This window comes from Nesoenas mayeri (assembly GCF_963082525.1).
Source record: "Nesoenas mayeri genome assembly, chromosome: 27".
NCBI classification, from domain to species: Eukaryota; Metazoa; Chordata; class Aves; order Columbiformes; family Columbidae; genus Nesoenas; species Nesoenas mayeri.
In genome coordinates, this window is record NC_137555.1 from 2,431,742 (window position 1) to 2,445,541 (window position 13,800).

A 13,800-nucleotide genomic window follows, 5' to 3' on the forward strand; every position below is an offset into this window, starting at 1 on the left:
ACCCTCCCTCTGCCTTGCTGGAGTGGATTTTTTTGGGTACAAACCCAAGAGAATCAGTAAAAAAGGATTCCTGCCGCAGCCGTACCAGCCACGAGGAGCAGGAGGGTGTGTTAGAGCACAGCAGCTCTTGCAAGGACCTGCCTGGTGGAAAAGGGGGGGGTCGGGGTGGGGTGTGAGTGCCTCGATGTGGCTCTGACCCCCCAGAATGACTCTGACCCCCTGGTTTGGCTCTGACACCCCCAGGCTGGGTGCTGGGTGGTGCTGAAGGGACAGCGCCGGCTCCTCTGTCCCAACCCAGGGGGTCCCAGTTCCGGCTCCTCTGTCCCAACCCGGGAGGTCCCGGTTCTGGCTCCTCCATCCCAACCCCAGAGGCTCCCCCGGCCCCCCAGCCCTCTCTGTCTGTCCCCTTGTCTCATCTGCTGTAAGCACGGGGAAGAGCGGAGAGACAAGGGGCTGCTGCTCTGTCTCCTCCTCTAGAAACCCGCATTCAGCCGGAGCCGCCTTTGGCTGCCTCCCCTGATCCCCCGCGGGGAGAGACTGGGGGCTTCTGGCATTGCACAGACTTAATTGACTAGCAAGGTCACTAATTTCGGCTCCTGGAGGTAAGTCCTGGTTAACGGCTCATTTTCCACTCTCCCTTGGTTCCCACACCCCTCTCCCATCTGTCTCTCTTTCTCATTCTCTCTCCAGTGCCATCAATCAACCCTTTTCCCCCCTGAAGAGGCTCTACCCGAGTCACGGCACCAGCGATGCCCCAAAACCCAGAAACATGAGTCAGCATTTTGCCACCCACTCGCCCCACTAACCCAACCGCGATCTCATCTGCTCTCCGCCCTCCGTCTCTGCTGCTTGGAGAAAAGTGAGGAACAATAGCATTCCCAGAGCACTCCCTGACTCCACCATTGCGGGGCTAGCGGGGGAAGGACCCTTTCTCCCCTGCCTTCGGAACACGGCTCCAGAGCAGCCGGAGGTGAGGAGGGTGCTCGGTGCCCATCAGCCTCTCTGCAACTTGTAGCAATAGCAGCACGCTGGGGAAGGGGAGGGGGGAAAGGGTGTGTGTGATGGGGGCTGTTGCTCCAACCTGATCGAGTCCATTTGCCAATTCACCACTCGCATCACTTCCGGATCAGTCCTCAGTTTCTGCTGCAGAGTGAGGGTTTTTTTTTTCCTCTCCTTTTCCCTCCCTCCCCATCTGGATGCTGGGAACTTGAAACCTCCTCCCTTGATTGCAGCAGGATCTGCCCCAACCTTCCCTCAACTTTGCACTGCATCAAAGAAAACAGAGCGAGCCACAGGCTATATTGTACCGATGGGGGCAGGGGCTTTGCCAGGCACAGCCCTTTGCAATTGATGTTGCCGTATCTCTAGGACCCAGAGCAATCTCTCTCCTTTTTTTTTCCTCTCTCTTTTTGTGTGTGTGTGAGTGTGTGAAGGGTCCTCCTGGTTACCGCTGTTATTTTCCCTTAGCAGGGAGACCACACAAGCCATGGCTGAAAGGAAGCAGTCTGGCCAGCAAGGCGAGGAAGAAGTGCCAGCCTTCTTCAAAAACCTGGGCTCGGGCAGTCCCAAACCCCGGCAGAAATTCTGTGGCATGTTCTGCCCGGTGGAAGGCTCCCTGGAGAACAAGACCATCGACTTCGACTCCCTCTCAGTGGGCCGCGGATCTAACAAAGTCGTGGCAAAGCAGAAGGATGTTGCCCACCTGGGTCCGGATGCTCAATCCGTCTATTCCAGGCAGAGCGCGAAGGGAGGGGAACCATCTGTTGATTTCGGGAGAAAGGTGGAGATCAGGACTGCCACTGGGAAGGAGGCGCTGCAGAATCTGAATGACAAGGTGGGTGCATATGTGTGTGTGTGTCTGAGAGATCCAACGTGAACAGGCTGCAGAAGGGATGTATCCTTTCCGCCCAGCAGTTTCTTGCTTTTATGTCACTTGCATGTGTGTGGCAATCAGTGTCTTCCTCTAAGAAGCAGCATCTCTCCTAGAGCCTCCTTGCCAGACCTCTGATGTTATCCGCGTGCTCTCTGCAGGTGTGTGTCTGTGCACAGGGAGGGCAGAAGAAGAAAGGAGCCCCTGCACCCACCAACACCCTCCCTTTTCCCACCCTGCTTTCCTATTTGGTGATAGAGACAGACTTTTTTGTTCCTTAGACGATTCCCCCCAGCACAGCGGTAGCAAAATGCCCCACCCAGCTGGTGAATGCAGCTCACGGGAACAGAAATGCAATTGTTAGCAAAAGAGCATCAATGAGCCTCCACCTACAGGGATCAAATCCCTGCAGGCTTCTTCCAAGAGAAACTCCTACCCTCTCCTCCCAGGGGAGGACGGACCAGAGTGCCCTGGGAGCTGTATTAATACCAATTTGGATCAAGGCCTTTGGCTACAAGGGGAATTTTTGCCTTAGGAAGGACTTTCATAGAAATGTAGCATTCTCTTAGAAACACACTGAACTGCTCCTAGTCTTATAAGCTGTTTACTCTCTGTATATGTCAGGCTATAATAAAGCCTATCCTCTTCCTGAGGCAAAACCCGTTCAACCCATAGGTCTCGCTGACCACGCACATTTACTTTCCTCGATAGATTTAAGCAAACTTTATTCACATCTGAGCCATGAAATGCTCTGGGTGCTTGTCTGACAATGCTGACTCCTGTGTGTAGGCTGGAAGAGCAGAAATGAGTGAAACACCAACCAGCAAACTGATAAACTTCTAGGATACTGGGAAGGAGTTCCTGCGAGTGATCCCCCAGTGAGTTTACAGAGCAATCCTTGCTTCTGGAAGCTGTTTCTAGGATGTGCCTCCTGATTTTTACTAGTGGTATGGATTGCATATACAAGGCAGAAGTCTGCTTGGAATTTATAATACAGGCTTACTCACTACTTTCTCCTGCTTTGAGAAATGTGAAATATTACTAGGAGTGTTACTGGGGGCTGATCCTCCCCAAATCAGACCTTACTCAGCTTTTTCCTACCACAGTAACCTAAGAGCTCCATCCAGCCATCCTTACATTTGAGAACAACTGCTGCTTATGGTGAGAACACAAAGGTAGGCCCTGATTTTCGGAAGTGCTTTGCACCAACCTTTAATTAGGAGTGGGATATGCTCCACGCTGCTTCAAACCTCGTTTGCCAAACCCAAACAAAAGTTTGCCTGTGGTTTGATTTGACCGTGTTGAAGTGCCTGTTAATTGAGTAACATTCTGTGATTTATTAGTCTTGTTGGACTAACTAAGGTGCATCTCAAGAGTAAAGAGCACACAGCTTTTCAGCTTGGGGAGGCAAAGGCTTTGCAATTCAAGACATTTTCTGGACTAATTTCAGACACTTTGATGTGGTGATGTCCTGCAGAACACGAGTATAAATGGGTGACATGGTAATTCTGAAAAGATGAATTATTTTGTGATTGAAGGGTACCAATATAATAAAAAAACGTAAGTACAATATGGTGAAAAATCAGAAGTCCGCACTGAATATTAATCACATTTTTGAAAAGGTGTTGTTTTTCATTCTGTTCTTCAAGGTGGTTGTATAAATGTTAACTGAGGGTATGAAATAATGGGATAGTGCAAACCATTTGAGTTATTTCTCATTAGCTTTCCGTAACACTGGTGCCAATGGATTGTGTTGTAAGGGGTTGTGAGCATTTCGGTAAGTGCAGCCTTTTATTATAAATGTCTTGCTATGGATTGGCACTTTATTGCGGGAGCGTTTCAGCTTTGATGGTTTTCTGGCTGACTGCGTCTATAGCTTGGATCAATGGTTAGATCCTCAGCAGGTGAAAGTGGCTTTACTTTAGTGTAGTTAATAGAAATGCATTTGTGATGATAATCAAAGCTCAATGTATTTAAAAAAAAAAAGGCAAAGAAAAATAATGTTGCAGGAAGTGACATTAAAGGAACTGTGCATTAAAATAATTCCAGATAGGAGTTAAAAGGCTTCTGATGTTTTGCAACTGAATTTGGCCCATTATTTTCAAACCTCTGCCTTAATAACGCATCTGAAATAGGTTCTCCCTGGATAGACTGTACCCTGTTTCCATGTGAGAGGAATCTAAATTATAGTGCGAAGGAACAGGACGTTAATTTACATGATCTTGAATTTATAAGTTGCATAAATTAATTCACGATTGGCCAGAAGTCTTGCTGCTGCTTTGTCTTTAGCTTGAGGCTGACAATAGATTCAATGTTTATCAGTAGGTGTAACAATATACAGCGCGGTCCATGCTCTATTTCAGCAGCCAAAGGACCATATCGTGAGCTGATGGGAATGGGTGCCCATCAACTGGAGAAATGGAGAGAGCTGGAAGTATTTTAGCCACTGACTGACTCCAAAGTACCTTTAAAACACTCGTCCTTTCTGTCACCGTATAGAAAGATCTTGTATTAATCTCCACTGAAATAATTAACAAAACTAGATGGACAAGCTCTTTTTTATTTTTCCGAGGTCTTCACTGTCCAGAGGATAAAAAAAGGCATGTAATTATTCCACATTAAATTGCAATATATTGTTCTGCAGGCAAAGATAAGGGTAATCAAATCTCTTTGTGTCTGTCCTGTCTAGGGTATTCTATAGGCATTTATCATGGCCTCGCTTTATTGCCTCTGGGCCATTCTGCCTCATAATTCAGGGTTAAGATCATCTCTAGAGGCACCAGGAAGGTTCTCTATCTCCATTTAAGCAGCTCTTTACAGTGAAGCCTCTGGAGGCAGCATGACCTATTCAACAGGTCTGCAACTCAGCAGATCTAAGGCAGGCTCTGCTGCTTCCCAGCTGCCAGGCCTTGGAGAATTAAATTTCCCATCTTCAACTTTGTCATCTTCCCTGTTTAGACTGTGAATTGCCTGGTCCTGGAGCTCCTTGTTCGATATCTGAGCACGGCTTAGTTCTTGGAGGCCCTGACCTCATCTGGGCCATCGCTGTGGACCGCCAAGTTCAGTTCCCATTGCTATTCTTGCCATTGCTACAGTGATTCAGGTGGTTCCCCAACCCGTGCAACAAGCACTCACCTTTATATACCTCTTTTGCATCCCTTAAAGACAATTCATGGGCCTTTGGAAGGCGCAGAGCACTAAGTGTGGACTACTAGTCTAAAACAACGGAGCTGGTCGATAGCTGAGAGCCCGATTCTTTGCCATGTAGGTTCTTGGGAAGGAACAGGGATTATAATATTAAGAAACAGCGCAAATCACTGAAAGTAGCCATTTCTTAGACCCTACCCATGGTTTCTATGAGGTGCTAAACTCTCTCCACTGGATGAAAGGGAGGAGCAATGACAAGGATGCCCAAATGTCCCTTGTCTGTGTTCCAGAAGCGCTGTGTTTGACTGTAGTGAAGGTCACAGTGGAGGCTGTGAGCTGTTAAGAGAGGAGAGCACGTTTTTGCTGTGTATTGTACAGCCCATGCCAGAGCAATCCCTGTCTAGAACCCTAAAGGGGGCTGTCTCTTTCCTGATCAAATGCCATGATAGTAAATTAACAGTGGAGCAGCAGCTTGGGCTTCTATAAGGACAGTTAAGATTATGATGTACCTGAAATGGTCAGGACATTTCCTCTGAGAAACATGCTGGAAGAGTAACAGTCTTCTTAGAAGGTTATTTCTGAATGTAATAAAGGTTTCCTGAGATTTTAAAGGAAATAAAATCAATTGGAAGGTTAATTTTAATTTGCAGATCAAACGGACATTTTTATCGACCTGTTTGTGCGGCTGGAAAGTCACTCTCGTCCTTCATGATCTCAGTGTGTGTTCAGAACTTCGGCTACTTCTCTGAGAACTTCAATGATTTTACCTCCTCACATTTGACCTCTATGGTCATTTCCATATCATGACACTTAATTTTCTCCTGTAAGATAATAAAACAAACCAAAGATGCCCTTTGGCATCTTTGTAATTTAATTTAATTTAATCTTTGTAATTTAATTTATAGTGATTAATAATGAATAGTTCTTTCATCACCTTTTGGGAAGGACAGATTAATTTCTTCTGCCATGTACCAGCTTGTATTTAATCCTCCCAACACTCCATAAGGTGCAGGGGCTCACAGGATCCATGGGAAACTCAACTCATTGAGACTTGGAACCAATGCAGCAATTGGCATGAGCAGAATCATGAGAGAAATTCATCTCCAATACCTCTTTTCATTGCATTTTAAAATGTATATTTCCATTTGCAGGTTTTATAATTTCATAGCCAGATGTCCTTGTGGATAAACCTTTAAGAATTCAGTAGGAGTAAAATCACTTGGGTGTCATAGAAATTCTGTGGGGTTTGCTGCAATTACACTAAAATTCCCCAGAGAAAGAGACTATTTTAGTAGTTTCTTTCCCAACCATCCACTAACTCCACAGTGGGAATAAAATTCCTTGCTAAGTGCATTGTGCCGGTCCACAGAATCTGTGAAGTTACAATTCTGAGCTGATGGAAAAGGATTTCCACTGATGCCTGTGATGATTTATTTTAGCACAGATTATCGCTGTACACAGATTCTCATATTCTCGTGCCATTTTCCCTCTAGACCTTTCCGAAAGACAAATTTAGACATCCCTTTAATGTGAAATGTGTTTCTGCTGCAAAGAGCCTGCACAAGATGTCCCACAGCAGCTGGTCCCCGCGCGGGAGCGGCTGACGGTCACTCTGTGTATCCCCTGGCCAGCTCTGCGTGTGTGCAAATATGGGTGTAGTTCTCAATTTTGTGCGTTTCCTCCCATTCTGCCATTCGGGGAATGTCGTCAGGGCCCTGAGAAGTGCTATTGTAGCATAATTGAAGCTATTTCTGTTTTGCTGTCCCTTTACCACCGTTGTGACTCGGCCGCGGTACCTCGCTGGTCCTGCCGTAGCGGCTGCAGTCGGGCGCTGGGCTGGGCTGACCAGCCCGTCCTTCATCGCTTCCCTTTGTTAAAATTTGGCAAGGAAGCCTTGGCAGTGCTCGTTCTCTATAGCACCTTCTAATTTTAGCCGGCTGTGTGCATTACTTGACCTGTGGAAGACAAAGTGCATCGACACCATCTAGAAATCCCATCACTTCCCGCAATCCCTTGGCAGGTAACGGCACTGCTGGGGACAAACCTGCAAGGATTTAAGCAGCATGTTCAACTCGCTTCTTTTAACCTGTGACCTGAGTCCTGCCCGTGAGTTGTCTTTCTTCATTTAACTTAGAGGGGGAATTTATACATAAACTGTAGCTTTACCAAGGGGATGAACCAGGTTTTGTAAAACAACCCAAACGTGCAGGTGTACATCTCAGTATTTTCTGGCTCTGTTCTTTCTTGTTCTCATCCCAACATTGTCCTTTAGCTTCAATAGCTCTTCTCCTTCCCTCCTGATCACCTCCCCTCATGTGTGTTTATACAGTAGATAATAGCCATTCCTTGCCTTTGTTTAGCATGGCTAAATAAGCCAGTTTGCAACTACATTAATAATTTCTAAATTATTTATCTGGACAAGCTCTTAGCTCATCATTACAAGAAAAGAAAATCGGGCTGTATTAGCAGTTGTTATAATGGAGCTACACCCGGGAGCTCAGTTCTGGCCCTTTGGGTACGCGCTAAATCATATAAGTTTTTAAAATTTGGTGCTGTGTGGATGTTGAATATTGAACAACCGTGTTTTTCAATCCTTTAATCTCTTCATTTATTTTATTCTGTACTGCTCAGGTTCTTGCAACATGGTGATGGGAAGGAAAACTAAGTGTCATCTGAAGATCCGTTCTTACTTTCTGAACCTAGTCACTATCGGATTCAAGTTATGGAATGTATACCAAGTGCAAGAGCTGCTCTGAGTTAGGCCCATGTGCAGTAAGGATTGCCTTTAAAATATATATTTTAAATAGCTATCTTTGAGCAGATGAGAATAGCTTTAGAAATGAGTGTGCTGATGACACCATCTCGTTAAAGGTGCTTCTATTTCTTCTATACCAACACTGCTGTACCACAGCTTCGATGATAACGTGGAGAAATGACCTGAGCAAGGTCAGGGAGGCAAGTCAGTGTTGGAGATGGTTTTCCACACCCATGTTTGTCGTCTTTCCTCCTTAATTGCGTTGCTGTTGCCAGGGCAGGATCTTGAAATGGTGACTGGCCTAAGCACAGATCAGATCAGCCTGATGGGTCTCCCAAACCCTTAGGCTGTGTTTGCTTCTTTGCCCTTTGGTAGCTCTAGGTGCTCTTTTACCTGGCAAGCAAAGGCAAGAAACTATTCAGATCTACAATTGAGCAGGAAAGCTGGCATTAAAGAGAAAAAAGGAACAGTTGCGCTGTCTAAATTTAGAAATCTGGTGTAGACGCTTTCTTCCATGTTCTGAGCAAAAATATGCTGAGGTTTCAAAACTTCTTCCAGCACAGATCAGAGAGGGGCAGGATAACTCATTTAGTATTGTCTATTTTAATCATTAAATCAAAATAAAACCCTCCAGGCTAACAAATTAATCATTTTGATACTGTCATAATCAGCCACTTTTTCATTTGTTACTAATTGGATATTAACTAATTGGCATATTAATCACTTAAACGTTGCCTGATGCCCTACCTATACCCAGAAAAAGCTCTTCTACTCTTTCCTTATAGCCTCCTGTGAACTAATGTACATAAAAGGTCCTGGTAGTCACCTGTTTGAACAGATGTTGCCTTTATTATGATTTCCTGCAGTAAAATACTGAAGGTTTTAATTTCTTAGGGGTTGGGCACGTTGCGTTACATACTTGGGTATGTAAATATCTCCCTATATTTTGTGATAGGAGAAGCTTGTAGTTGACTTTGTGTGACGTGGGATTCACTCGTGACTGAGAGAAGGAGGTAAGTCATTGCCAGTCGTTAATTGTCTGTTACAACCTTCAAGTGAAAGTGGACTTGTGGTATTTTGGGTTGTCCAAAAGGTGCCTTGTACCTTCCCCCAGGGCAACTGATGTGTAAGAGGAACTGATCTAAACAGATCATTTTGAACGGTTATCCACACTCTGGCCGTGAATCTGCATTGCACTGGTGCAAGCGCGCTCTAAATAACGAGGAAATATTTATGCCATTAATGCATTTCTTTCCTTGAAGTACCAGCTTATGGAGTTCAGGGACTGAGAAATTTAAGTCTCCAAGTGTGACTGAAGCATTGAACATGGAGTTTGCAACACTGGAGTAGTGAGAAATGGCCAGAGGGGCTGGAGGGGACAACCCTGGCCGGGCGTGTTGCTCTGATTCCACATTGCTCTAAAGCTTCAGGTTAGTGTCCGCAGGAGTGGGGCTTGACCCCGGGCTGGATTTTCAGGCCGAGGTGCGGGAGGAGGCGCGCAGAAAGCAGGGCAGACATGCTGGCAATGCAAAGGGCCGGGAGTGGCTTCAACCTGATTTTATTCCTTCCCCCCCACCCCCCAATTTGCTAATGCTTCCGAACAGCTTTCTGCTCCGGTAGCGCCAAGAGGGGCGGGGTGGGACAAAGAAGATGGAGGGCGGCGAAGCGTTTTCCGACGACCCGGCTCCCCGGGCAGCCTCCTCCCCTCCCCTGGGCGGCACACGGGTGACCGCAGCCCCCGCCGGGGCTCGTTTCGCAGCGCCCCGCAGGTGCGGGGCGGCGCCCGCCGCGTCCTCCCTTCCCACCGGTGCAGCAGCTCCGCTAACCCGCCGCTTTGCAGCAGCCTGGCCCGGGAGAAACGGGCGAGAAACGGGCGAGGAACGGGCGGCGGTTCGGGAACAACCCGGGGTGGGGAAAACCCGGGCGGGTGCGACGCGCCGGGGGCGGTGCCCGGTCCCTCCCGCCCTCGGGAGCGCGCACTGGTCCCTCCCGCCCTCGGGAGCGCGCACTGACGTCCCCTTTGCGCCACTTTGCATATCAGCCCCTTCCCCTCTCCCCATTGGGCGGCGGCCGCGTCTTATTTGCATCCCCGCCAGTCGCTCAGCCAATGGCACCCCGAGTTACGCGGCCCCCCGCCGGGGGGAGGGACGGGAGCTGCCCGGGGCGCATGCGCTGCTGTGTCTGCCGCTGTTGCTGGCGGCGCTCGCCCCCCCCCCACCCCTCCCCGTACGGCCGAGGCTGGGCTGGGCTGGGCTGGGTTTAGGCTTAGGCTGGGCTGCGCGGGGCTGGGCTCCGGGCAGAGGGAAGAAAGGGAAACGCGCAGGGGTGGCTGCTTCTCCTTTTCCTGCCATTGCGGAGAGCAGGGCTCGCCTCCCCGCCGCGCCCTCCCCGGCGGAGCCCCCCCTTGGCTGTCCCTCCTAGTGATCGCATTGATTTGGGCTTGGGGGATTTATTTATATTCTGGTTTATTATATATATATTTTTTTTTTTTTTCCGGTGGAGGGGAGGTCGGGGAGCAGTTGCTGCACGGGAGACAATAGAGATACAGCAGCCGCCCGGCTTCTCTTTAAAAAAAAAAAATACATTATTATATAAATAAATTGGGGAGTGATTTCCCAAGATGTCTTATCAGGGGAAGAAAAATATTCCACGGATCACGGTGAGTGGAGTGCACGGGAATAAAAGCGGGGAAGGGGGCGGGGTGCGCGGGGATTAAGCCCTTTGTGTGCTGGGAGAGCGATGGCCGGGGGTTGTGGCAGGATAATAAGATCAGAGTCTAATGCGGCGCTTCCTGCGCTGCAGCGCGGCTGGACACCCGGGGGGGGCACGGGGGGTGCGCGGTGCTTTAAGCAGGTCGAGGATCCGCGGGATGCTGCGCGGGTTCCAGCAGCATCGTTCGGGGAGCGGAGTGCGGTGTCACCCCCCCAACCCGCGGAGAGCAGCGGGGACAGCGGTACCTCCGGCCGGGGGGGCTGGGGATGGAGCCCCCGCCGCCCTCCTGCCCCAGCCCGGGTTGGGGGGGGATCGGCCGGACCCCGTGCCCGGCGGGCTGGGGATGGAGCAGCGTTTCCTTTTCTTCCCCGAGAAGCTTCTCGCAACGCGCACGTTTCATTCCCCGCTGCTCGATGCGATCCTGGGGGAAAAGGGAAGGAGCCGTTATATAAACCCCTCCCTTGATGTCGTTCTTGTGGGAGCCGATTTAGGGCAGGTATTGCAGATCCAAGGGTTCTAACTTTTCATTACGTAAGGCGAGATATTCGCATCTAACGGACTGTTACAGCCATTTATTATTAATTTTTTTGACACCGTTTTTCATTATTGGCAGCGGCTCCTTCTCTCAGCCCCACGGACACACCCATCCTAGTCCTTCCTCAGCCTCCGAGGCAGAAAAGTGAGCTCTGAAATGGAGCTTTGAACTGTGCCATTTGTGCAGGAGCCACTGGGCTGTACAGTTACGTTTTAAAAGATGTTTAGGAAATGCAGGGGATGCACAAAATTGCTACGTGATAAATGGAGCATCCTCCTTTTTTTTGGCGGGGGGGAATAGTTGCTCTCCAAGAGTCCAATGGTAGAGAGTTTAAAAAGATACCTATGATTTAATAACGATTCAGGTTACTGCTGAACCGCTCTCATGGGCCAAAAGTAAGATGACGCATTTTTCTTATGACTGAATGCTCTGATTTACGTTGTCTGCATCCGATGCAATTCCCCTGTAAAGGAATAGAGAAAAATCAGTTCCTGGTCTTATTTGCTGTTGTATAAACCCAGAATTGATCTACTGAGACGAATGCTTGAAGAAAAAGGATGATCAACGTCTAGCTGTCCTATTTTGTCTGCATTAGTCGGGTAAATAGATTCAGATTCAGTGGCAGGGCCCCGCACGGCTGCAAACTGTGTGTGCTTTTGTCTTCAAGGTGGTTGAAACCAGCAGAAGGATTCTCGAAACGTTCAGAGCATCATTAAAACGGTCCAGGCTGCATTTTTGTTGGTGACTATGTATATATATATTTTCTTCTCTCCCAATTGATGCCCAGTGCATTCAGACTCGGGCTGTCAGTGGCATCGATGGCCAAACTAGCGGATTTCAGTAGTCGTCGGCCTTTTTAATAGCACAAGGCGTCTGCACTAGAGGTGGCCATAAATACTGCAGTGTTTCTGGCCATGGTAAACATGTAGGACAGTTTGCTGTAGCGCCTGGCATTGAAAAACATTCACGCCCCAAGTTAATTCATCCAGGCTTATTGGCATTCACAGCAGATCCTAAATTTAAATCTTGGGGTTTTCTTTCTTTGTTTCTTAAATTGGTGGCGTTGTTCAGGGAAACTCTCCATTGCAGCAGTAGGAGGAAGGAGAAGGAAAAAAAGGAGGAGGAACGAGAGACACTTAACATCTCATAGATCTTTAGCGGTTATATAAAAGATGGATATAATGGTATAAATCGGTGGCTGATGCAATTCATGGAGCTGTTTTAAGAGCTGTGTCAGTTGAGAATCTTCAGTTTGACTAGAAGCTCTTTGGGAAAATGCCTGATTCTGTTCTTTGGTTCGACCAGTGAAGCTCCAGCTGGAAAGAAGGGTCCTGAGCATCACTCTTTCTGGCTTTTATGTCTTTGCTGTAACTTCAAGGCACCACCAAGTTCAAGTCCTGCTTTCTACCCCTTCTTGAAGGCGGCTCTTGGTTTCACCAGCCCTTAGCTGTGCTTTGTTCTCTTACAAAGAGAATTTGGGGAGGAGGAAAGAGAATCAGAGTGAGTACAAGTGCAGACATAAGGGCCAAGGTGTATTTTAAACTGGATGCTGCATAAAATATGTGTGCTTTGCTTTAACTATACATATCTGTAATGTAGGGAATGAAGGAACCGGAGGAACATAGCAGTCACTTTAAACTTCCAATCCAGAGCACTGCAGAGTGTGTTTCAATCACTTATGGCTACTGCAAAAAAAGATACATTTGATTTTTGGCCTCAAAATCTCACAAAAACAAGATGTAACTTGGTCTGCAATAAAAACACGTCGCCTGATAGCTGCCTTGTTATAATTACCGTTCCATTCCTGCCAAAGTGTCTTCTAATTTGAGGAAATTTTAATAACCGTTTTGAAATCCTTCTCTTAAGCTTCATTTGCTAATACGTGCTAACTTCCATCTGATTATGCAGTAGTGCTCTGGAGAGGCAGTAGAAGTATCCACCGCATCAAAACATCGCTAAGTTGGACAAAATGAGTTTGTTTGTGTTGTGTAGCCCCTGGCAACAGACTTTTGCTCCATTTCCCTGACAGCAGTTGACTCACGCTTGGCCAAGTCGTGGCTCCAGTGCGTGGGCGCACGTAGGAAACTTTACATACGACCAAGGCAGAGAAGAATACAATTGCGGCTATTACGCATCCATCAAAGTATCATTGAATGCTTTTGTTGTAGGTGATGGTGGCGGACGGCAGGTACGAGTGAAGCTGCCGCGTAGACAAGCCCGCTGGATCCCAACTCTTGATCTTTTTGGATCATTAGCGTGATGAAAGGACTTGCAGATGAAATAAAGTGTTTTATCTTTCCAGTTGAAAGCGCGGCGGTTGACTTGTGTTTTGACACGCGCTTCTGAATAATGCAGAGGTTGTTTCCGTCTCTTTTATCTCCGAAGTGACACTGCAGACTGTCAGCTTTCTCACACAATAACGATGGGTTGTCGTGTCCTTCTTTCTTGCAGAGCGATCGCCTCTTGATCAAAGGTGGTAAAATAGTCAATGACGACCAGTCTTTCTATGCAGACATTTATATGGAAGATGGGTTGATAAAGTAAGTGCAACCTGCTACCATGTTATGATTGAAAATGTGCAGAAAAGTCCTGCAGATTAGCAAGGAATAACTTGATCTGTATTAGATTGCAATGACAAAATGAGTATTTCTTGTATATCCTGGTGTTTGATGGAGGAACTTCAGAAACAAGATGTTAAATTAGATAAACAAGTGGGCCAAAACCCCATTGTTATTAAAGCGTAGGTCAAAGGAGGTACTTGCATGTGCTTAATTTTAGCCA

The 13,800-nt window shown here is 47.5% G+C and overlaps 1 protein-coding gene across 2 annotated transcripts in view; it reads left to right on the forward strand.

Annotated features, from left to right (window-relative positions):
* Positions 1-852: 852 nt before the first annotated feature.
* Positions 853-13,800, forward strand: part of DPYSL2 (dihydropyrimidinase like 2) — a 44,944-nt gene continuing 31,996 nt past the window's right edge. The window contains exons 1-3 of one of the 2 annotated variants that reach the window (XM_080360183.1): positions 853-970; positions 1,471-1,834; positions 13,471-13,559. In XM_080360183.1, coding sequence (XP_080216309.1) covers positions 1,487-1,834; positions 13,471-13,559 — 437 coding nt within the window. In that variant the 5' untranslated portion in view covers positions 853-970; positions 1,471-1,486. Of the gene's footprint in view, positions 971-1,470; positions 1,835-9,827; positions 10,432-13,470; positions 13,560-13,800 lie in introns of those variants that run through there. The other variant, XM_080360184.1, reaches the window with a different exon arrangement.